Raw genomic sequence first — 26,149 nt, forward strand, 5'->3', positions numbered from 1 at the left:
TCACTAGTGTGCACACACACAAGCACACACATTTTTTTCTTTTTAAACTAATCCCCTAATGGGCAACTCATGCTTTCTTTCTATTTTGGGTGTGAGGGATAGTGGGGTGCAGTCTCCCTCTGCAAACTCCTTTCTACACAACAGTGAGAGGGAGATATAGGGAGAATGTATCTCCAGGATCTGTAGTGAATCCTCCAGGATCTGTACAGGATCTCCAAGTCAGTCTCAAAGACAGCAGCGCCACCTGTTGTTCAAACACTTCTTCCTGATGAAACATACTGCCCAAAATTAGGAGATATTGTTACAGAGCCAGTATTGCTGTGTCACACACAAAACCGTGGCCCTTTTTCACTCCAGTAACATGCTGATTGTTTGAAAAATATTTGTTCTGAATCCTGAGTATGTCAGTGGGAAAATGTTCCATCCTGTTGGTCCCTTCATTGAAGATACAGATGCTTCCTGTTCTACAAGGCATTGATTCTGGTGTGATGCTAAATGTCTCATTTTGCTCATATCTCTGCAGGGTAACAGAGGCCGAACAGGGGTTGTTATTGCAGCTTACATGCACTATAGCAACATTTCCGCCAGGTGAGAGCCAGGTGCATTTGTGTGAGGGGCAATGAAGACTATGGTTTTAGTGATGATTATGTGGGGTTGGGGAGGAATATTCCCTGGTAAATTCTAGGGGTGGAATATCCCCTGGTACATTGGTAAACTCAAATTTGACATATTTGTTTTACCGATTGTCCAGAAACCTCAGAATTCTTCAATATCCCACTGTGAAGCAGTGGTCCCAGGTCACAGGCCCTTGTACAGACACCTATATACGCCACATCCAAACAGGTGTTGTTGCTATCACTTTGATGATGCTGTCTGGATGGTCAGACATCTAATGAAAAATAAACCTACTTTGCCATTCTTGAGTGGGAGAAATTGTTCACAGCCCTGTGACTGCTTGACAAAGTCTCTGTCTAGTTCTTAAGGGAGCTGTGGGATTTGAGTGTGCTCCTTACTGATGGATCCCCCAGTGTATGAGCATGGGAGTTCAAACAAGTGATGAGGAATGAAGACATGAAGTTCCGTGTTTTGCACCAATGGATTGAAGTCTTTGATCTTTTGGGTCTCAATTGGGTCTCCGCTAAAGGGGTCACTGAAAAAGAATTTATAGAGGGATGTCGTTTTGTCTTCATTATAACCATCTAATCCCCCATGCCTGTAAGCCCAGACTGGAGACAGAAATGTTAATAAGTGCATTAAACCCCACAAAATAGTACACTTCCTACAAAAGAGAAAGGAACAATGGGCTATGATGTATAAAGTTGCTTTTGTTATACTGAAGACTTTAGAACTCCCACTGAGTTATTGGGTCAGTGCAGTTCATTGGCTAAATTGTTAGGTCATTAATAAGATGCCTAGACGTTTTTTATTTGAAAAAAAAACAAACAAAAAAAAACTAGGACATGGGCTAAGAAGACTTGAAATACTCCAAAATGAATCCCCTATTAAAACTTCCTATATAAATGATTAAGAGTCAAAACATCTTCCAGCTCTTTCCTGTCTGCCCAAGTTGTACTTCCTGTCTCCTAGGACATGACTCATTTTGTTCACACTTTTATTTGTTCCACAGTGCAGACCAAGCTCTGGACCGTTTTGCCATGAAGAGGTTCTATGAGGACAAGGTGATGCCAGTAGGGCAGCCATCACAGAAGAGGTCAGTCCTGGGGTTACTTTTTCTGTCTGTCTGAAGAGGATATCCTGCATGCTTTCTCTTAATGGCTCCCAGCATGCTTTCAGAGAGCAAAAACACTTGAAGGGTTTAATGAGCTAATATATGTATGGGCAAATTATGCCTTTAGTTGTTGGAGAAAAAGGGTACCTTAGTTAATGCATTACTGATTATTTCTTTAGCACTGGGATTTCACTTCCTGAATTATTAGGGTTTGAAATCTCCTTCCCCCTCCAAAGCCTCCTGATCACTCCCCACCCAATGGATACAGCATGCTCCTTTTTGGCATGGCTGCACCAGTGTGTGTGTGTGGGGGGGGGGGGAAGAGGTTAGGATTGGGCTATCAGTGACTGTAGAAGGTTGTGTTGCATTTTGAGACAAAATAGGTAATAATTGTTATCCATTGGTGGATAGGTAAAATATTATGCAAAGTTGTGGCTGTCAAATATGGACAGGGCAGTGTATGAATGTGTGGACACTGTGGGTCAGGAATGAGCTATCACAGTCAATGAATCAGTATTTGAAAAAAATCCTCACTCTCTCTGTGTGCTCTGCTTCACACTGTGGGAGCGAATAACATTCTTTCTATCTTTTCTTCCTTCTCCCTTTCCCTGATTTCCTGTCTTTGGGGCAGGACAGTTCCAGTGGTTGCTAACCACAAAAGTCACTGTTCTGTTCCTTCCCACTGTCATGTTTACAAACAACTGTCTTACAGAAATTGAAGGGTAATGGGGAAGTTGCTCAGCAGAAGAGCATATGGTTGGCATGCAAAAAGTCTGGGTTCAAGCCATGGCATCTCTGGCTGGAGCTGGGAAAGACTCAGAAAGCCACTGTCAAGTCAGTGTAGTCAGTATTGAACTAGATCAATGGTTCCCAACCTTTAGGAGCCCGCGGACTACTGAGGAAAAAGTTGGAATAGGTGTGGACCACATGCAGTGCCAGCTGTGGGTGGTCTCTGCCCTCTCTGGTAGTCCACAGGGAAGCATCTCCCAAGTTAGCTTTCCTCTGTGGACTGCGAGAGAGGGTGAAGAAAAGACTGCCCGCAGCCACAGGCTTCAGTGTCTCCACCCTCTCTGGTGGTCCATGGGAAAGCATCTCCCAAGTGAGCATTCCCTCATGAACTCTCAGAGAGGGTGGAGAATGGAACGCCCATATCTGGCTGACTGCAGACAGTCCATTCTCCACCCTCTCTGGTGGTTCATGGGGGAGCACTTGCTTGGCAAGACGCTGGAAGTGTTCAAAGGTGATTTTTTTTCCCTGCAACCTCGCAGACCGCTTCTCAGGGTCTTGCAGACCACCTGTGGTCCATGAACCACTGGCTGGGAAGCTATGTACTAGATGGACCAGTGATCTGACTCAGTAAGACAGCTTCCTAGCTCAGTAAGACAGCGTAGGTTATGCAGGCAGATTGGGAGGCAAGCATTCTAAGAAAGCACAAACTGCAGTACTGATAGAGCCAACTTATGCCGAGAGTCTTTCAGCTTTACTACTTATGTGGATATCATGGAACCAAGTTTAAGAATGTGGATATCATGACTCGGGATATTTCTTACACTGCAAGGAAAGTCTCTATACCTGAATTTTTAAAAGCTGTTAGTCACTTATTTGGCTTCTAGTGTTTTTTTTCTGGGAAGTTGCTTGTAAGATGGATGTCCTACCTGTTTTCTGCGCTAAGACGAACAGCAGCATAGAGTTCCTGGATGAACTCCAATCTCCTGTTCAGCTTTGCTTCTGCAAAGTTGCTCTGTTATGGGCATTCAGATTCGGACCACAGCCTGACCCACTAGGTGGAGCTGGAGCCACCTCAGGATGTGCAAATATTTATCAATTGGCAGAAACCTTGGGGATGTTTTCCTAGAGCCATTCGGGGCAGAGAGACTCAGAAGGAGTCTCCCCCACCCTAAAATCTACCCTTGTTTTCCTCACACAGTATTCCTGTGTGCCAAATATTCCTTTGAACTAAGAGCTACTCTAGGCAAGAACAGACATGGCTTTAAACCCAGGCCAGTCTGGAAAAAAAAGATGCACCCATCCGTTAGCCTTCTTGTCTGCATAAGGACCTGCACAGCTAGGTGTTGGTTACTTTCCACAGCCCTGTGTCTTGCACTGTTGGATCAGCCCACTGCTAGTGGATTGCTCAGGGCTAGTCTCACCATAAAACAATGAGAAACAGTCTGCTTTGGACAACAGGTAGCTGAGAAGGTGACCTGTAGCCACCATTTGTGTGTCATTTAAAAATCAGTTCCAGTGCAGAGCTAAAATAAGCAAAATTTTTAAATTACAAGTTGTGAAAATGGTAGGCACTCAGAGATGGATAAACATTTTGGTCCATTTTTTCACCCATATATACATAACAAGACGTTTTCTTGACCTGTTCTGATGGGATATCACCCTGTCATTTTCACCCCATCATGTACACCTCATTTTCTTGGGGGCGGGGCGGGTCCCCCCTAATGTGCTTCTGGATGGTAGATCTTTGTGATTTCCAGTCTTGAAGTCATGCCCCCAGATTACATTAATTAACGTCTCAACATGTGCTCTCATTTTAAGAAACACTTAATAACCCAATCCCAATAACCTAAGGCCCCCCCCCCCCCACACACACAGATGCAGTTACACCAATGGTATGCACACTGCATGCACATACTAAGGGGACAGTTTTGGAGACCTCCTGAAGGTAAGGGAACCTCTGCTGCCCCAGTGGGTCTCCTTAGATCTGCACCAGCTATTTTGTTGGCTCAAGTCTGAGTGGTCCCAGGGAGATGTATTGAGGCTAGGAAAGGGGAAAAGAAATCAGTGGAACCCTTCCCACTATGAACACAGCCCCATTCCCACCACGCTCCCTGCCCAGAAAACCCCTTTGTTCTTCCCCCTCCTGTTCTGCCCACTGTCTGCCTCAATCATCAACTCAGTGTTGCTGGCAGACAGTGATCTCTTCATTGGTCCACTCTCATGACCCCACCCATGACACTGGTTGCCTCATTGTGCTCACTCCTGCAATGTCACTTTCGCCAGGATCCTCTCACTTCAGTTAATGGAACAGGGGTTAGGACTGGGTTGTGATGATTTCAGCATCAAAATATGAATCCTGTATGTTGGATAGTGTAAACATGTTTTCGTATTTGCCTTGTAAATTACTATCTACTTAACCACAAACCTGAATATAAAGCAAAATAACAAAGTAAAGGGACTTGTCTTGACATTTTGCTGTATTTCTCTCTGTTCTTATTGTATATTAAAACATACAACACTAGCAAATTCTTATTGAGAGGTGATCTTGGTCTCTCTCACGTCATAGAGCCAAAAGTGCACCAGCAAACTTCAAATGTCAAATTGCTGTTTGGTACGGCAGCACACCCAAGCCCAAAAAATATATGCCAACATCTGTCAGGCAGATGATTCAGTGCCTGTGCCCAACCCTGCTCCCAAACCTCACCCCTTTTCTTCTCTAGATTGTTGTTGCTCTGGAGCACTGAGCTCACATAGAAGCATTCCAGTGCTGGAATTATCTCATGGAATGTTCATAACAGGGAGCACACGCACACACTGATGCTGTGGTTTTCATCCAGGAAAGATTCATAGATCTACAACTGAAATGCCCACCAGGTTAAGTGAATGTGTATGGAATAGCCGTACTAATAGTTGTTCATCTGAATTATTTCTTGAGCCTTGAAAGCCTGTCTGCTTCTTTTCTTATTGTGCAGGGTGTTGGTTGCTGGGCATGGAAATAGGTTTGTGGTAAAGGTGAGGGTTTGCATAATGGCAGATTGCCACCTCAAACAAGGGAATGCACATTCTAATTCCAAGTTGATTGGGCAAAACCCATCCATGCCTCTTTGTTGGATATCTTGGGATATCCATAAGTGAATTGTGATGCACTTTGAGAATGCAATCCAAGCAAAGAGCAGAAAATAGAAAGGAGATCATTATTCAGATTGTATGATCCGTGTTGGTGGATGGAAAGAACGAGGATGACTGGTCGAGGAGGGTAGCTTTTCACTAAAGTACCAGTATTTAGATATTTTGACTGCCTGCCTGATTGCTGTCTTGGTTTCTGTACCAGGTATGTCCATTACTTCAGCGGCCTGCTGTCTGGTACTATCAAAATGAACAACAAACCTCTCTTCCTGCATCATGTCATCATGCATGGAATTCCCAACTTTGAGTCTAAAGGAGGTAACTGGCCTTTCCATTCCAGTGCCAATGATACCAAGAAAACTTCCCAGAGACTGGAGGATATGATGTCAGCTAGTTGTGCAGGAATCGCACAAAACTGTCTTTTCTCTGCAGGCTATGCTTGAGGCCTTGTCTGCAAAAACACCAAAATTACATGATAGCGTGTTAAAAAGCTGTTCTACTTTGGATTGCTGGTTGAGGATCACATTTTTAAATTTTTGTGTATTCATAATAATAATGCATTGCAAATAGAAGACTACCAGAGCAGGCCAGATACTTGCTGTGGAAACGTATCTCACTTTCCCAAGTGGTACAGGACTGCATTGGCTCAAATTGTCCACTACTTGTATTACAGTGTCATCACAACACCCTAGGCCTGAATGTGCCCACACAGCTTCTGGGTTCTAGTTCAGAGTGTTTGATAAGCGCGAAAGAGCAGCTTTGCAGCGTAATACCCATGTTCCCTTTAGCCTAGCATCATTATTCCAAGACACAGCACTGTAATGGTGCTATCTGTTCTCTGAGGTTAATGCTCAGCAGATCATATTCCCAATACTGTTTTGCTTAAGTGTCATTTCTCTTCCTATTTAATATTTAATATAATAATAATATAATATACAGTATTTATATACCGCCTTTCTTGGTCTTTATTCAAGACTTTATTCAAGGCGGTTTACATAGGCAGGCTTATTAAATCCACGCAGGGATTTTTACAAATTGAAAGAAGGTTCTTTCTTTCAAGAACCACTACATTCAAGGTGTTACACTCCGATCTGGTTTAACATTCTGGCCTCCATCCTCCCACGCTCCGAGCAGATGGAACAGCTCAGCTGCAGCTTGTCAGCTGCTTCAAGGTCGCACGGTGCCGGTGGCCTCGAACTGGCGACCTTGTGGATGTTAATCTTCAGGCAAATGGAGGCTCTACCCTCTAGACCAGACCTCCTGCCCTTTTACCTGTGCTATGCTGTGCTGTGCTACAGGTACTATTTACCTGTGCTATGCCTGCAAAACAAGTGTTTTTTTGCACGTTCACCAAACTGAAAGGTATGTGAGCTGATTTAGTTTTCAATTCCCAAATGTCATGGGGAACACACCTTTCTGTTGCAACTGCCTGGCAAGAGAGTTAAACAGGGCATCTGGGGGACAGTTGAACCCTATATGCCCCAGTAAAATAAATCCTGTCTAATCCCTGCTACCTGGCCATGCTGTCTGTCTGTGTGTGTGTGTTTTAATTTGTTTCCAGGGCATCCATCACTGTCACAGAGCAGTCCCTGTTGGCTGCCAGGATGGCAGTGTCACTAAAAAACTCTCCTCCAAGCTAGACTGTTTGTCTTGGCTTCTTACTGTTTGTGTTCTCCATAACTAATCTCCCTGACTAATTAAGGTCTCTTTGTCTGATTTATGTTTTAGGTTGTCGGCCCTTCCTGAAGATATACCAGGCTATGCAGCCTGTCTATACGTCTGGAATCTAGTAAATATCACCTTGATTTATACTAGCACTCAGATGCCCATCTGCCCCTCCAGTCATAGGGACAGACCAGAGCAGGCACCTCTCTGATTCCTGGGCAGCAGTGGAATCCTGGAAGTTTGTCACTGCATATCAGTTTGTTCTTTTCACCTGTATAGCCATAAAACCCGTGTTGACTGGTCTAAGAAAGCTTTACAAGGGAGGGAATCAACCCCTGCCCTAAATTGCATGGGCAAAATAAAGGATGGGAAGATAAATGGAGATAATCTCCATGTGGGGTCCCAGCTCCTTGTATAGCACCCGCTTCCTCCTCCTCCACTACACAGTCTCCTTGAGTCACTACCTGTCCCAGTGGCAATAGAGACAGGGTTCTCTGCCTTGGATCCTACTTTTAAAACCTTATCACTGTCAATGACTGAAGGCTTTATGCTGGAGCCTGCCTTATAGATATGTGCAGCCCTGCCATCTTCCAATTCAGAACTCACCTCCCCACTGCGTTCTTGTTGCCCAAGCAACCAGGAAGCCTGTCTACTTTGGAAGCTACTTTGGAGAGGTGTGAGTAATCACAAGATCTGACTGCAGCTCACCTGGTGGCTGTGTTGATGGTTGGTTTGCTGGCAGTGCACTCCTTAGTCCCCCAAGTCCCCCGGCAATGGGCTTGGTGGTTGTGTAGAAGGGTGGCTGACTCTCTGGTACTTTCTCCCCAATTACCTGTTTAGTATTATCATCGTTATCTGGACCCAGCCAAAGCAAATAACATTCCAGCTGCCTGGTTGCTTAGTTTCCATCCTTCTTGCTTACTTTCTTCCCTCCTCTCTGCAGCAATGTTCAGGGGGACAGTCAGACCAGCATCTGCATCACTATAGAGCCTGGACTACTCCTGAAGGGAGATATCTTGGTAAGAGTCAAACCTGACTTTTCTGTTTTCAGTTGCTAAGAAAGTGCAGCTTCACCTGTGACTGCATTTTGGGGACACCAGAATAGGAGATTTAAGAATCACAATTTGCAGTCCCCAGTCTCCTTCCTCCAGAATAGTTGGGGGAAAGGGAATGATTAATCTTCTTTTTAATTGGGTATATTTGCAAGCTGATGGATCCTTTCTCCCCACCCCTCTCCCCCTGGCAGTTGAAATGCTATCACAAAAAATTTCGTAGCCCGACTCGGGACGTGATCTTTCGAGTACAGTTCCACACTTGTGCCATTCATGACCTGGCCATTGTCTTCAATAAAGAAGATTTAGATGATGCTTTTAAAGGTAAGAATAACATAGACTGAGGGGAAGTTGGCTCAATTTGCAGGGCATGGCATGTTTGGGAAAGGCATATAGCTTTTTAGGAGCATGTTCCCACAATATTATTGCTGTCATATAATGCAGTCATTGTGACTAAAGTGTGAAAAGTAATTAATTTCTTTTTAAAACATTGTATATTGTGAACAGGAGATTTCATGACTTTTCAAGTAATTAACTTTGTTAGCCACCGAAGGGGTGAATTGTTGAAATGTTTTAGGTAGTGTGCAACCATGCACCTTTTCTGGAACTTGACATTCCATTGACTTCCATTGCTGTCCTTTCCTTTCTTTTGATTGGCTGAACCAAACTTCCTTTGGCTATCCTTATTTCATCCTCAGCAATATAAGGATCTGTCTGGAAGTGTTTTTAATGGTCTGGGAAAACTTCCCCCTGAAAAGTATTTCCCCCCTCCCCCCCCCCCCCAACTTTACTGGGGACTTGCAATACCAGACAGCAGAATGGGTCTCTGTTGTCATCCTGATCTGTACTGCCAGTGCTGAACAGGAATCAGTGTTTGAGAGGGTCATGTGAGCAACTGTTACATGGCTGCTGGCCATTCCAGGAACAATTCTCTATAACTCTGTTTCCATCCAAATGAGATTCAATTGACTGCACTAAAAACAAGAGAGCTCTTGTACATAAATGCAGCATCCATGCACACTTAATGTGAGCTGGCCGATTATGTGAATTACTGTTGTTTGTTGTGATAGGGTGATTCTCCCCAAAGCCACAGGGAGAGAAAAACTGCACAAACACACACATTATGGACTAAGGATGTTCCTACACTTTTAGCTGTCTTGGGATGAAGTTCCATGAGATGGGATGTAGTGCTAGCCAATCAGTGGAAAACCTCTTCCCCCAGCCAACTCTTTATGATAGTAATATGTATGGGAATTGGCATTGTCTTCTTGATGTGGGACCACAGAAACCTTTTTCCAGGACATTTCGGCAGTGATATTGAGAACCCTGTGCAATATCCCCTAAAGCAGTGATTCTGAAATTCTGAGCTGTGGCTCCCCAGGGAGCTGTTGAAACCAGTCAGGGAAGTCACAGAATCCCCATGAAAAACCTGTTGCTCTGTACAATGCATAGGATTGTAGTCCTAATAGGGAGCCGCGGCCAATGGTCCTGTAGGTCCAGGGAGCTGCCAGCTGAAAATGTTTGGGAAAAACTGCCATAAAGGGTTACTCCTGAATGTGGTGCCTTGCAAAATATTGCCCTACTGTATATATTCACAGTCAGGATAGACTTATTGATACATTGAATGTCTTGCCATCTTTTATATTGCAGATGAGCGGTTTCCAGAGTATGGGAAGGTGGAGTTTGTGTTCTCTTATGGTCCTGAGAAGATTCAAGGTAGTGTTGTTTCTGCATGGGATCACTGCATTTTCCAGTTACCCATCATCCCTGGCAAATCCTTCTCCTGCCCCTGCACGTACTGACAGTTGATCTCCACCGTTTATATTTCCTATTCCATGTTTATTCCTTGTATGCAGCTCCTTGTCATCCTTTGCTGTTATGACAGGTAGCCCAATCCTGAGTTGCCCGGCACGCAGGGCTGCCACGGTACCAAAATGACTACCACAACATCCTGAGCGTGCTGGGCAACCGCCGGTGGCTCCTTGGGGGAAGGGGAATTTCATCCCCTTCCCCTGCATAAGGAAAGTAGCCCTGCAATGGGTCTACTCAACTCTGCGCCCACTGTCAAACAAGCGCAGAGTAACAGAGTTCTGTGTCGAGCTGAGAGTCTCAAGGTCAGAGCTGAGCTCCACTGGTCCCGCCCTCTCCCTGCTGCCTCCCCGCCACGCCTCCTCCCCATCCTCTGCCTGCCCTCCCTCCCACCTCGGAACACCTCCTCTCCACCTCCCCTCCTACTCAACTCTCTGCTACCTGGCTACAGCCAGGTGGCAAATCACCAGCCTCCGGTGCTGTCCCAGCGTGGGTTCATGCTGGGCCAGCTGTGATGTTTGGCTGGCGCTAACCCTCTCAAGCGTGCTTTATGGCATGTTTGTGATGGCCGGCACACCAAGCTCATGATTTGGACTCTCAGTCAGTGCTGAGAGGATGAAAGTCAGTGTCATCAGCTTCAGCAGTTTCTTGGTAGTTCTACTTCTCCATTATCTTTTTTCTTCTGCTTCTTTATTTGTTAATTTTATTTCCTTTTGCATGTTACTGATTTCTTCCATGACTGATCTCGCAACTGTCTCATGCTTAGCTCTGTTCCTGAAACCATGCTGTCTTTGCTTCATAGGCATGGAGCATCTTGAGAATGGCCCAAGTGTCTCTGTGGACTATAACACCTCAGATCCTCTCATCCGCTGGGATTCCTATGAAAACTTCAACTTGCGCCATGAAGATAGCATGGAAGGTAAGTGGTAAGCACAACTTCTAGGTACAGGTCCTCTGAGATGTACCAACTCAGCGAAAGCAAACATTTCTAGCATTATTGTGAAAATTGTTATAATAATAATAATAATAATAATAATAATAATAATAATAATAATAATAATAATAGTAATGTATATCCGTAAATAATGGTTTACAGAAAAAAGTCAAATAATTAAATGACTCCCTTTCCCAAAAGGGCTCACAATCTAAAAAGATGCAGAAGAAACACCAGCAAACAGCCACTAGAAAAGGCACTATGCTGAACTGACGAGGAACTTTCTCCCTACTAAATATGAGAGGAGCACCATTTGAAAAAGCACCTCTTTGCCTAGTTAGCAGGGTAGATTATGAGGGATATGACAGTCCTGTGATTTTCTGAATTTCAGAGGACGAATAGTGGCATCACCTTACGTTTCAGTTGTGTGTTCCAAATTTTATTTAACAGATTGACTCCCTCTGAAGTCCCTTTGTACATTGCTACCTAAAGACACATCTTTGCCTTGAACTTCCATTTTGAAATTGCATGAGTTGCGCAAAAATTGGATTATGACAGATTCTCAAATTGGGGTGTCACGATGCCTGAGCCAGAGAAGTTCTGTCTGTGCCCCTTTAAGGGGTGGAGAGGAGGAAGTGCAGTGACAGGATCGGGTCAATCATGCAGCTGCCAGGGCTTTCAGGGGCATTTCTCCCCCCCCCCACAAAGACTTACAGCGACTCCTGGACTTCCAGAGAGTTTGGGAACCGCTGGAGTATGAAGAAAGCTACCCTATAAAGATGGCAGTGGTGCAATTCCACTGAAGGATGCTTGGGGCTGCAAGTTGGATCTGCTGCTGGAGCTCTAGCTTGGAGCATCAGTATTGTATGAGCTCCATAGAAAATGGAAAGTCACCCCAGGAAAGGGCTGTCATACATCACATAACTGAGTATGATAATACTTGCTGTGTGGGGAAGCTCTGAGAAAACCTCATTTACCGCAGAAAGCTATTAAGGAAGGCAACAAAAACTTTCCAGTGAATGCAGAGTTCCAGCTGGTTGCTACAAGAGCAGTTTGGGTGGGACATGTTACATGTGGTCTGGTGGGACATGTTACATGTGGTCTGATTGACAAATTCCCTTGAAGCCTTCAAGCAGGAAATCAGTGTTTAATTTTTCTGTTAGAATTTAACTGGGTTTCGGTGTGTTCATTTTTTTGCCCCTCAACCTTTCCAGATATAGCAGCATTTTAAGAAAGTGTCCATTGTGTAGGCATGTGTGTATGTGTGTGTTTTTTGAGACATTTTCGTATGAAACAAAGAACACTAGAGACTCAGTAGTAGAGTGTAGCATTTTCACAGAGAAGGTCCAGACTTCCAGGTGGAGCTGGAGAAGACCTCTGCCTGAAACACTGAGCAGCCACTCCCAATCAGTGTAAAACAGTCAATGTCCGTCAGCTGAAACAATCGGCAGAAAATATCTACATGCATTGCTATATAATAAGATATCCCCCTGTTGAATTTCAGGATATATTCTTATCTTTTTTTAAAGCAATAAGTCACAATACGAGTTTACTTTGTGGAATTCTTTGGTAGAGTATGGTTTAAAAACCAATAATCAGGCGGAGTTTTGGGGGTTATGGTATATACTGTACATTCTGAGCCACTATTAGTAGCTAAATAGCATCAGTAGCTATTTAGCAAAATGGGCTGTTGCCTTCATGCTCAGGATTTCTGTAAATCTCAGTCAGTTAGATGCTTGGGAGCAAATGACTTTGGATGAATGGCTTAATTGTACAAATGCCCCCCCTTTTTTGTAAAATTCCTCTAAACACACTTTGGTAACTGAGTGATGGTTTGAATAAATAAACCATTGTTCTGACCATACATAGCAGTTGTTATGAAATACCCATATTCATATAGCAATATTGTGGTGGAGTCACTAAGAGACTTATCCCTGCTGCCTTTTAAAGAATTGGTTGTGACCCTGAATGTGAATTGGGAGAAATCTACACCAGTTGTTTTCACAGTTGAAGCTTAAAGTGACTGAATGCAAAATATAAACCGAACCAATTTAAGACAGCCCTTACCTACTGTCCCACTTTGACATTATTCACAGAATAAGTGGTTTAAAAAGTGAGTGTTATGTGTGAAAACTTTTTTAGTGGGCAGAGATTACTTTGCTGTACAGAGAAGCTGCAGCTAGTGCAAATAGCCACTCCAAAGACACCGTGGAATTTGAGAGCCCCTTGCCTTGAACTCTGCGCCCAGCAGTGGTTTGGGATCATTTGCTAGCTACTTCCTCTCTAAATGAAACCTGTAACTATACCAAATTGTTTCTTCCTTTGCCTACGGCCAATATCAACTGAGGTCAGTCGACAACACTTGGCAACAGTATTTTATTTGCCTTGATGTTCAGTTGCTAAGTCATGGTCACTCCCTGCCCACATGCGCACTCTGTCATGGCCTGCCCAGGACTCAGAGCCAGCACATAGAGAGAGGAATGGGAAGAGGTGGGAACAGATGTATTTTCTGGACTGGCTGAAGGTCACAGGCTGGCCTGCCTGAGAAACAGATGGCATGAGTCAAATGTTTGCAAAGTATCAGACTGTTGTGTATGAGGAGGCACAGAAAGCAAAGCCCATACTTTCTGCAGTGGCTCACTCAAGCTGATGGAGTGAAACAGTATCCTTCAGCTTCTAATGGAGCCAGGCTCCAGCTGTATAAGCCGGTCGGAATGCAGTCACTTCCCACTCATCATTGCTTGGCAGGCAGGTTCTGAAAATGCTGGTGAAAGGTAACTTCTGAGTTCCTATCAGAGAGAAGAAAACAGGCATGTGATCAGTGAACCCGGCACTTGGTGTGAAGAGACCAGCTGTACTGCTAGAGCAGGTTGTTATTGTAACCTGTTCTCAGATGGCAACAGTTCAGTGTTGACATTTGAATGAGCAAAAGTATGGCCTTTCCTACCAGAACCATTTTGCTTACTAGATATTAGAAAGAGCAGTGGTAAGAGCATATTAGGCTTAATTTAGCAGCTCAGCTTGGTATTCATCGTAGCAAAAAAAAAAGAAATTCATCTAGCCAGTTACAGACCTGGTTTGAATCCTGCCCGGGGCCAGGTCTGCAAAATGCCGCCCCCCCCCCAACAACATGCCGCTCCCCCATGCTTACCCAGTTGCCCAGAACCTTGCGTGACCTTCCCAGTGTCACTCCAGAAGTCACCTGAGGTGTCCGGAATGCTGTTAAAGGTACTTCCAATTTTCTGACGGAAAACCAGAAGTACTGTTAAGGGCGCTCCAGAAGACTTGAACGACTTTTGGAGAGCTGCAGAGAGGGTTGAGCTGGGCTTCACCTGCCCCTCAAATGGCTTCGGAGGGTGGGTGGGGACAGTGGCAGGCATGGGCATGCCACCCCATAGGGCCCATGGACACAACGCCTGGGGCTTTTGCCCCCCTGTCATCCCCAGGCCCACCACTACATCTAGCAAGGGATTTTGGTGCTAGTAAGGTTTAACCTTTGCTTCACTCACCCAGCAAAAGCCTAGTCAGCCACTAAAAAAATAAATAAAAAAGCAAAACTAATATGACAAAATACAAACCACGCTTAAAATACACAGAGTAGGCATAAAATGTGCTTAATTCAGTTCTGCATAAGCACACCATACAGCTACAATAAAACATATATAATTATCCAGTTTATTAATACATGTGTTAATAATTAATGATTCTATATAACAAATTAATGTATTGTTTCTGCAATTTACACTTTTTCCAAAGTATTTTTTTTCTCCTCTCTCAACCTTTCTCAGGTTGAACCTATTTATCCATAGATTTTGTATCCATGGTTCTGGCTCAACATGGGTCCCCTGGACCCATGTTGAGCCAGATTTGGCCCAACTGAAAGCCTCCAAAGGCAACTTGAGTTGTGCTTCAGTCACCTCTGGAGGCTCTTCTGAGGCCCATGGAGGCCACAAGAGGCTCTACAGACCTCAGAATGGTCTCTGGAGCTCCTAGAAGAGTTTTCAGCAGAAAACCAGAAGTGTTCTTGTAGGAATTCCAGAGATCTTTCTGAGGCCTCCCAAAAGTGTCAGAAGTCCTTCATGTTTTTTTGCAAAACCGGAAATGGTCTTCTGCTGCTTTCGGGGTCTTTCTGAGGCCTGTAAAGGCAGCATGCAGCCTCTATGGACCTCATAATGGCTCTGGTTGCTTTTGGAGCCCAGTGGGCCTGAAAACCGTGACTTTCACCATGGGTCCAGGAGCAGATCCCTGTGGATACAAAGGCATCACCTGTATGCATCAGACAAATCAACCCTACTCATTGTCTTGACTTGACACTAAACTATCCAAGGTACTTCAACTTCTTTGACATGTTTAGTTTAGGATGCATTTTCTCACTCTCAAACTGTATGTGTGTGCTTGGCTTTGAGGTGTTGCATGTACACTAGTCACATTTCCTTGGAAATTGTGCTAGTTGCCACCTTGTTTTACAGAAGCTGATAGAATAGTGCAGTGTTATTCAAACTGTGAGGCGCGGCTCTTTAGGGCGGCACCAGGAACTCAGAGGTGAGGCGTGGGATGTCCTGTAGCAGCAATACAGTCACACCCCTGGGCAGAATACGAGCCCATCTTCTGCCTGTCGTCTGCACTTTTTTTAAAAGCAGAAGAAATGGGAGTTGCTCAGCTTCAAGAGTGGCTGCTGCTGCCTTGCCCTCTTCTCCCTCCACTCGGAGGCTACCGCCTTCTGTGTTCACTGCATGTTGTTTGCTCAGCTTGCAGTCCTTAACCCTCGCTGATCCTTGTCTGGTTAGTTCCTAGTTCCCATCCTGGGATCGCTTCTCATCAAAGTGAAATCTCTCTTTTCAACCCCCTCGCTCTTCCACTCCCCCCTTTCCATCTCCAGACCTTCCCGCTTTCCTCCAAATAAAACGCTTCCTATTTTACCAGTCATCAGGACTCTTAAAGTTGCTTCCATGCAGTTGGCAAAGGGGAGAGGGAGAGACAAGCACACACTTTACTTGGCCAGGAGCAGAAAAAGGGTACTGTTTTCAAAGTGATTTATTAATCTTGTTGTTTGACTGAAGAGGAAAGGCTGTATTTTTAAAGTGATGAAACTTGCTATTTGAAGAGAATACTTATCAGCCATTGATGAAGTGATTGCCAGCCCAATCCTATCCTGGGAGTAAGACCCATTGACTCTAATGGGACTTACTTCTGAGTAGACATGCATAGGCTTGAGCTGTGCATCTCCTAGTATAGGAGACAAATCAGCTTCCTAACCAAACCCTTATCAGCTCTGATATATTTTCATGGTCTATTTTTGTTTTCCCCACCAGCTGCTGGAAAAATTTAATTTCATTAAATTAATAAAGGGTTCAATCCCATCCAAGGAGAATGGGAGAAATGACTAGTTGGATTGGGGTCCGCAGGGGTGTGTGTGTGTAATGTTGGTCAGACTGGTTGTTCACAAAGTTCATTTGATAAAACAATTCTATTGGTATGCTTACAGAGTTTAAAAAAAATGAGTCCTCCTGGACCAGACAAAAACTACCCAGTCCAGCATCCTGTCTCCAACAGTGATTAGCAGCTGATCATTTATAAAGCATGTATATTGCTGTGTATTAATAATATATTTTTAAGATCTGCATTTAATTAATGATATGATTAATATAATTAATATTAATATAGTTAATATATATTTAATATTTAATATTATATTATAATATTATAATAAATTATATTATATTATACTATACTATATTATTATATTATCATATTATATTTAATATAGTTAATATAGTTAATATTTCTGGCCACTTCCTGTTTAACGATGTTACTTCCAGCCCTCAGGAACATGATGGGGAGTCATGGCCAACAGTCATGGGTGTCAAGGGAGCCACTGACCGGAAAAGTTTGAGTACCACTGGAATAGTGTTAAAGAGAGAGTCCGAGTGAATGGATATTTTCACACATATCCCTATTAATTTCAACAGAGGCAGCTGATCCACACAGAGAAAGGACTGTCCATGTAGATCTTTGTGGAAGGGGAGCTTTGTGCTCATAGAAAAGCCCACTTGCCTTCATTAGCAATTGCTGTATAAGCATCATATAGCGTACAGGAGAAATCCATCCACCCTTCAGTTGTATTTGTTGGGGAATAACTTGGTAGGCTTTGTTTATTCTTTGTACTATGTATTCTGGCTTTGTTGTTCAAACCATATGGCTACATTTCACTAAAATCCATCTTCTTTTGACTTGGTAAATTCTGCACTCTGTGGTATAAACAGTCCAGGCAATACCAACTAGTGAGAGAGCGAAGGTGGGTAAAGCTGAACTAAATGCTTTCCTGGATGTTCAGGTCTGGAACCCAGTGAAGCAAGTAACATTCCCCTTCAGCCATTCTGAACTGTCTTATCCTCTCAGTCCATGTGCTCAATGGTACACAGTGGTATTATCTGTGCTTGAAACAAGATATCCTTCAAAGGAGACTCTCTCAGCCTCCTTTCACTTTGTGATTTTGTTGAACTGGGGAAAGACTCTTGACTTCTTATAACCTTTGTAGTTCATTATAGTATGAGTCAGGAGTAGGTAGCTGTTGGGATAATATTATGTATAGACACACCCAGATTAATAGACTCAGTCCCTGCCCTGAGGAAATAGTAGACTACTTCTACTGCTACAAACTTTTCTGCTGCTCAGGAACAATGTGCTGCTATCAGGTGATGGATGTGCAGTCTAAATGTGCAGACATGGAGGAGAAGCAATGCCTGCTTTAGGCATCTATGCTGAATTGGCCCCATCACATCATCCTGGAATGTTCTTGAGCTGTGCTGCCTGTGTTTCATGTGGAGCTCATTCCATTCCCTTGTAAGGTCAGCAAAGGTTCTAATTCTTGGAGACTGTAACATTCAGCGCACTTGATTCCGCATGAAAGGAAACATTAATGTTAATGAGTGGGTTGTGAAAATCTCAAGAGGAATCAGTGCTTCCGTTTAGGTATTTATGGTTTCTTCTTAGAGAGGATTTTATGTGTTAATACTGAGCTTTCCATTGTTAGCCAAAACTCCTGCATGGCAGCCACATGAAAAATACTCAGATGAACTGAGCCAGAAATATGTTCAAGAAGACCTGGTTCATTTCTCAGCTGTGTTTGGGAATGAATCGCCCAATCCTATTAGGGTCTTATGCTGCCAGAACCAAAGTAAGGCCCTTTACGACTGTCACAAAACGCAACACACCATTCAGTGCGACCTGGCTACCGCTGCAAGCAGTGAGCAGCCACGTCTGCAAACCAGTGGCTGAAGGACACCGAAGGAGGAATGGGGTGAAATTGCTGGTGCAAGTCTGAGTAGACACAGCAGGCCAGCATGGGCATACTCCCAGGCAAGGGAACAAATATTACCCTGAGGAGGCCTTCAGGAGCCTAAACTCCTTTACAGGATACATCATGCACCCCAGCACATCTGCAGTGCTATGCAGAGACTTGTGTAGGATTGGGCAATAAGGTTGTTCTTTTTTGCATGAGTTCTCATAGTCAGACCAGTGGAGAGTTTCTCCATCTTTTCTCAGGGATACTGGTAAACATGACTCCTGTATTTTGTGTTTTAGAGGAACCCGCTTTCTCACAGCAAGGCTGTTCTTTTTGCCTTCATTACCCCTGCAGCTGGGTCAGGACCAATACTGTCATTATGGTCAGTCTGAAGCTAACTCAGTGATTCCCAAACTTTTGCGTTTAATGGCTCCTTTCACCTACTGAGCCATTGGCCATAGTTCCTCATTAGGGCTACAATCCTATATGCTGTATAGGATGGTGGTTTTTTTTGCAAGGATTCTGCGGCTTTCCTAGCTGGTTTCCACAGCTCCCCAGGGAGCCATGACTCACAGTTACAAGCCATGATGTGTATGTGCAACCTCCTGATTTTAGAAATGGGCTATCTCAGAATGCCAATGCAAGGGAGGGCACCAGGATGAAGGTCTCTTATTATCTGGTGTGCTCCCTGGGGCATTTGGTGGGCTGCTGTGAGATACAGGAAGCTGGACTAGATGGGCCGATCCAGTGGGGCTGTTCTCATGTTCTTATGTACAGTTTAGGAACTGCTGAGATAACTGTACACAGATTTAGAGTATGTCTAAATCCTGGAGAAACAAGCCCCATGTGAGGCTTTAATCTTCTCCTTACCCTTGACTGTAGAGGTTTCTCGGAAAACAGGAGTACATTGACCATTAACAGGCAAACTTTCAGCTTTAGGGATCTTGGAACTTTAACAATTATATAGAAGAAGGAATTTCACCAGGTGCAGCTTGTCATCTTGCAGATAACAAGCTGTACTTGCTGAAATTCTCTCTCCTACGCAATTGTTAAAGGTCCAGGATCCCTAAAGTTAAAAGTATGCCCATCCCTGCCATGGAAGTATCTGCTTTTGAAATGTAATTTCAAATAATACTCCTCAGAATTACGAGTACTTCATATATTTCTACATTAATTTGGCATTCATCTAATGTTATCCACACTGTTTTGGTAGTTTCACAGTTAGTTTCCATGGCCAGTTGCTACTGCCAGTTCAGTTCTGGATTACACAGAATTCCCACTAAATTGTGATTTTTTTGTTGAATTGGGGCCTTTTCCCTGTTCCGAACCTTTCTCTACCTGTTTATCACACCAGAGAAAGGATAGAGAGTGCAGATGTGGAACTCTCTCTCTCTCTCTCTCTCTCTCTCTCTCTCTCTCTCTCTCATGCATACACCAGTCAGATGAGCAGACATCTGATGCTAGGAAATTTTGTGCCTTTCCTAGGGGAAGAAATGGTGAAAGTTTCACTTTAGATGTTATAAGCAGGCACAGAGGCCAGGAAGTGTGAATTGCTTTTACTTCCTCTTTCCCACATATTATGTAATATTGGGAGAGGCAGAGATACAATAGCAATGTAGGTAGATGTTCTTTTAGTCTCTGTGTACAATGCATTTGTGTATATAATTTAAAGGGGGAAGGAAATGTATCCAAGCATTTGGAATTCTGCCTGGCAGGAGCTTTTTCAGGGAGAAGAGAAGCATGGACAACACAGTGTAGAGGATTTGTATTAAGGCAGGATGCTCCATATTTACAGTTTTGCTTGCCTTATTTGGTCAGGGAGCTGCATGCAGTGTTTTGACCAGGCAAGAGTAAATATATGCATTGATCAGGACAGGAGGTGCTGTGAGTTGGGCAAAGGACTGGACAGATGGTAGCTTCATTCACATAGTACTTATGTGAGAGATCCAGGGGCCAATCCCATCCAATTTTCCAGTGCAGTGCACAGTGTAGTTGTGCTAATGGGGCATGCGCTGCATCCTGTGGTGAGGAGGTCATAGAGGCCTCCTCAAGGTTTGGGAACATTTGTTCCCTTACCTTGGGTCTGTATTGTGGCTGCACCAGTGCTAGAAAGTTGGATAGGATTGGGCCCCCAGATGGTTAAGCTTGTGTAAAAGAGGGGTGGCAAGGTAGTGAGGTCTCTTTAGACCATGGTGATTTACCTTTCAATAGTGGGCAAGGTATTTCCTTGGAGGAAGAATAAATTAGAGAGAGAAACATCCCCCAACTGACTGCCTCAAAGGAAGTATGAAAATTGTTGACTACTGCAGCTTGCTGCTTTTGTCTGCTTTTGTCACAGGACCTGTAAATTCTGATCTCAGTCTGGATTTGGTCCAATTGGTTAACAGATGGGAGTAGGTAAGATCTAGCTATGGTTTGGAATGACTAGTAGTGACCAGGAAATTGTGGTCAAGAGTGGTTGTGCAAGCATATCTCTGATTACCCCGTTTTCTGGTGCACAAGTGTATCAGGAGGACAGAAATTATAAACTACAAAATTGAAAGTTGGCATGTAGCAGTTAACTTTAATTAACCACTGGATGTTGTTTTCAGGTCTGTAGAATTTGATACTGACACCCAAAGTTGTGCAGATGAAAACTAAAAGCAAATGGGATTCACGTCTTACAAAAAAGAGTCCAGAGCATATGATTTTTCCCACGTCAGGATTTTCATTCTCTAGGACAGGGTTTCACAAACTATGGGTCGGTTGTGAGCCCATGCCAGGTGGGTCAGGCCCCAGGCCTTCCCTTCTGTTTTTGCTTCTGTTTGGCCCCGGAACCATTCCAGAGGTGTGAGGAGGCCCCAGAGGCCTCTTCCAGGTCATACCCAGCTAGCAACTCACTCTTCAGGCTTCTGCAGACCTCAGAATGGCCTGCAGAAGCCTCCAAAAGCTATTTCCAGGTTTCAGAAGGCAATATCCGGTTTGTGTCTGAAAACCACAAGTAGCTTTCATAGGGTTCTGCAGGCCTTTAAGAGTCCTGTAGAGTGGTTTGCCAACCTGGAAGAAGTCTCGGGGACTTCCCGCGGCACTACCAGGATCATCGCCTATATGAGGTGAATTGCAGCATGGGAAAGATTTGGAATTATTAGCAAATGCTGCCCTTTCAAGACTGAAATTCCCACAGTCTTATTGTCTTTTCACTGAAGTGACAGTATTCAGTTCACTGTGTCACTAGCAAATGGCTGCACTTCCCCTGCAAGTGCTTCTTGGTCATGCTGAGCCTGGTCACAGGGATGGGGCATTGCCAATGACATTCCTAAAGTTGAATTCCAGCCTCATTGCATCCTGGAGGAGGCTGAATTATGGGAGGAGGGTCACAGTCTGAGCATGTACCTCATTAAAGATCCTCTTTTAGCCTGCATAACTGGAACAAGGAGCCCACCTACAAGTGCAGAGAAATGGTAGTGGAATATGGGAGTTTTAAACACCAACAAAATCAGGCAGGCTGTGTCCATGAACCAATACAGTCGCATTGTGTATTGAACCAATATACTTGCACAATATGTTAGTGTGTATAGCAAACAAGTTTATACTCTGGTTCAGATATCACAAAGCATTTATAAAAAGTTCTTTTAATCATAAATCTCATTGGAATAGCCATGTTAGTGTATCTTAGTGAAAGCAAGAAAGTCTGCTGCACGTTAAAGGCTCACATACACATGATATAAGCTTTTGAGGCACAGCCTGCTTTTCAGTCCATTTAACTACATTTATGCATATTTAGTAAAAGAGAGGGGAAAATGTGCATCTAACTAGTCACTGACTTGCAAGTGTTACCATGATACAAAAGCCAGTAGAGCAGTGGTTCTCACACATTTAGCATCGGGACCCACTTTTTAGAAAAAGAATCTTGTCGGGACCCACCGTAAGTGATGTCATGACCAGAAGTAGCATCATCAAGCAGGAAAATTTTTTAACAATCCTAGGCTGCAATCCTACCTACACTTACCCAGGAGTAAGTCCTATTTACTATCATTGTTCAAAGTATTTACATAGTAGTCCGTTGAAAGTACAGGTCTGTAACATTTCCCCAAATGCAGTCACATACCAAGATAGCATCAAGTCTAATATATTAAAAATAAAATATTGAAACGAATGAGCCACCTGAAATTGCCTCGCAACCCACCTAGTGGGTCCCAACCCACAGTTTGAGAAACACTGCAATAGAATGTTCTTTCTATTGAGTGCTGATGACCACAGAGAGCTGCAGGGTCTTGGGACCAACCATAAACTGTCATTCCTTTAATATGTTAATGCTACAGAGAAACCTCAAGTTTTATTTACTTTAGCCGCTTACTTATTTGTAAGCTACATTGAAGGTTTTGGATGGGTAACTAGATACTTAAACAAATTCCAGATGGGTTGCTGTGTTGATTTGTGGCAGACAAAGAGCTCTGTGTTACTTTAAAGATTAGTAGTTGTAAAGTGGCAGAAATGTCTGTGAACTAGAGTCCACTTTGGTACTTCATACATCTGATGAAATGGGCTTTGAAAGTCCATGAAAACTTGTGCCACAGTACAACTGTTAACTCTTAGAATGTCTACCATAAAACTCTTTGACGTTTTTGTGCATTTAGAAGCTATGTCAAAACTAGTTAGTTTGAAATAAAAGAAACCTACCAAACAAATATTGAAACTTCATCCTAGTACGTTCTCTACCAAAAGGCAACAATTTCTGTAAGTGCCCTGACTTAGCCAATATAGTGACAACAGCACTACGTTTCATGTTTTCTGCTGCTGTGATTATCTGGATTAGGTCTATGGTGGGGGCAAAGGGTTAAAGCTCCCTCCTTCTGCTGCTGTCCTAGTCCAGAATCAAACCTCCTCTGCAGGCTGTTTGTTAGAAAAACCAAGTACACAGGCCCCAATATTTATATCTTCTAATCTGCCTCTTTCTGGAATGTAGGGAGTAAAGTCAGGGAGGAAAAAGTATCACGAGCAGCAGTAGCATCACTATGGTTTGCATCACCTGGTGCTGGAGGCCAGTGCATCACCCCCATGATGGATCTCCTTCCATGCAGTGGGCAGGGCAACACCCTGGGCGATGGGCGTGGTGATGTGCCATTGCCCTGCTTACTGGTTTTTTTGGCTTTAACTTTGGATAGATTAGAGATATTTCAGTGTGATTTGTTCCATTGCATTCTGTCAAATGAAATTATACACCAAATGATATACAACATGATGGTATTAGAAAATACAAAGATTTAAAATTTTTTGACCAGTAGTGGTGTCACCACCCTGTGCATGTCACCTGGAGTGGCCCGCATCCCCAAGCACTTCCCTGGCGATGCCAGTGATGGGCAGTATGGTGGACACAAAAGGATCTCACCTCAAGAAGAGTGCAACGCTCTTTTCAAGAGCAACTATTTGGCAGGGCCATTGAGTGCCTTCCACCCCGTTTCTTTGAAATGCTAGATTAACAGCATGAAGGATGTGCCTTTGCTATCACCATGACAGGCTGCCAGGAGCAATCATTCCTGTTGCACTCTAATTACCCACTGGAATCATGCCAGCGGACACTCCTGCCAGAAGAGCTTGCTGTGAAGCAGGAGACAGTGCAGTTTCTTGCTGCTTTTGTGCATGTACACAAGGCATTTTTTTCCTTTGCCTGGAGACCAAACTAAAATGAGGACAAGTGTAAATTCCCTCTGTTTATGCAGTTGGTGGGATGACACCACTACTGTTTAATGTGCATTTAACTCCGCTTGCCTGTTAAGTGCAGTGGGAGTCAAATAGTGCTACTGCTAAAGGTAGTAGTAGGGGGTAATGGTGGTGATGATAATGATCCAGGCATTCCTACCTTCCTGCCATCTCTTGAAACATGACTTTGATATTTAAAACCTGCTGTTTGTTGATGTGAATTGGCTTAATTTGCCTCTCTTTCCATCGCTCTCTGCCTGGTTCTGTGATTTACAGTTTTAGGCTCTGTCCACCACATCAAGTAAGTTGCCAAATGTCCAATAAATTCCAAAGAACTGGCAAAAAGCATGAGGAAGGGGTCATGATTTTGAGAGGGAATGTTTTAGCAAGCAAATTAAGCGAGCAGATTCTTCTCACTTTGATTAAAATGACAGCTAATCAACTTGCATAATTACTTCTTGATTAAACCATGAGCCAGTGGATGTGGACAGTTGGATGTGGACAGTATGAATGACTAACTTCTTTTCTTGCCTGCTTCCTATGAGAATATGCTATAGAGTCAGGAAGATTATTTAAGATTTCATTGATATAGGTCATACATTTTGCAGAATAAATTGGGCATCTTGAACTTATCTTAAATGACTGCATGGATTTTCTGACTGAAGAATTTTGAAGTGGTTTTAGTGCAGAATTCTAAACCCCTTGACTCCTTAGATTGAACTAAAATGAGCTTTTCTATATACTTTTGAGATATGTTTGAACAGTCTGTCTCAGTGGTTCTCACACATTTAGCACCGGGACCCACTTTTTAGAATGAGAATCTGTCAAGACCCACTGGAAGTGACATCATCAAGCAGGAAAATTTTTTAACAGTTGTAGGCTGCAATCCTACCTACATTTACCCAGGAGTAAGTCCCATTTACTATCATTGTTAAAAGCATATACAGGTTGAGTCTCATTATTCTCGAGGTTTCTGTTCCCAGAACTCAGTGAATGGCAAAAAACGCACTAAAGCAAATCAATTTAAAAAACAAAGTTTCTTTGCTCTGGTGATTTAAAAACAGCCTTTCTGACCTTTTGAAATGCATACGGAGGCAATCGGTCTCTCTCCAGGTGCTTAGGCTTCACTATGAGGCAGCAATCCCTACCTTCACCAGGAGCCACCGTGAGGGGGAAAGAATGGAGAAGGTGATAATCACTGCTATTTAACCTTAGTTCACATGCTCAGGGGGAAGGGAGAGGTTTGCCTTCTGCCTGGAGAGAGAATGATTGATTGTCAGCTGCCCTCTCTCGCATTATTGAGGCTATTGTTAAAGAACTGTTTAAATTAAAGGAAACTTCTCATCATGTTGAGAGAGAAAAATCTGTGGATAATTAGGTTATACCTGTAATCACTTGCATGACTGTCTCTCTACAACAGTAAAAATCAGTTTTTTAAACTCTGATTTTAAAGGGATGCATTTTTCCCATTCTCCAGGGATCAGCACATTCCTTCTCATTTGCAGTGGCTATTTGTTTTGAGTCAATATTGAAATGAATGGGGACCCACCTGAAATTGGCTCGCGACCCATCTAGTGGGTCCCGACCCACAGTTTGAGAAACAGTGGTCTATCTTGCTTGCTGTATACATGTTTGTGCCATGAACTAATACAGTAGCTGTCCGTTGTTCTCAGTGGATGTATATGTTACAGTCAGGCTCTCTGCCCTCAGATGTTTGCCGTGCTTTCCCCACTGTCCATATTGTTATTTACAGCTCAGCATATCTATACTTCCCCATCTTTGGTATCTTTTTTTTTTTTAATTCACTGTGTTAAGTGCCGAAGCCACTGTAAATCATCTCCTTTCACACCAGGGAACAGAGTAGTGGGGGCAAAGCGGTGGGAGGGTCTATATCTAGTTTGTGAGTGAGGTCATTGTGGGTTCTGGCAGGGGAAATGCACACAGCAGCTGCTTGCAGCACAAGTGTCTTGTCCCTCAGGCTTGTTAATACCCACAGGGCTATAAATATTGGCTTTGGGATTTCAGATAGTGTGATCACCTTTATGTGTCACTATGGAGCAGAGAATGTCCAAACTTCAGAGATTTAAGTTCACCATTTTATCAGACAGAAATCCAATCATCACTGTATTTGTACCTACCCT

General features: G+C 43.5%; 1 protein-coding gene across 1 annotated transcript in view; it reads left to right on the top strand.

The window, feature by feature from the left end:
- TNS1 (tensin 1) overlaps positions 1-26,149 on the top strand; it is a 365,505-nt gene that overhangs the window by 262,596 nt on the left and 76,760 nt on the right. The window contains exons 10-17 of the mRNA XM_066611663.1: positions 524-588; positions 1,628-1,711; positions 5,790-5,902; positions 7,313-7,373; positions 8,193-8,268; positions 8,496-8,625; positions 9,952-10,017; positions 10,913-11,029. Of these exons, the coding sequence (XP_066467760.1) occupies positions 524-588; positions 1,628-1,711; positions 5,790-5,902; positions 7,313-7,373; positions 8,193-8,268; positions 8,496-8,625; positions 9,952-10,017; positions 10,913-11,029 (712 nt within the window). The remainder of the gene's footprint in view (positions 1-523; positions 589-1,627; positions 1,712-5,789; positions 5,903-7,312; positions 7,374-8,192; positions 8,269-8,495; positions 8,626-9,951; positions 10,018-10,912; positions 11,030-26,149) is intronic.

The sequence above is a fragment of the Tiliqua scincoides genome, chromosome 1 (assembly GCF_035046505.1).
Source record: "Tiliqua scincoides isolate rTilSci1 chromosome 1, rTilSci1.hap2, whole genome shotgun sequence".
NCBI lineage: Eukaryota > Metazoa > Chordata > Lepidosauria > Squamata > Scincidae > Tiliqua > Tiliqua scincoides.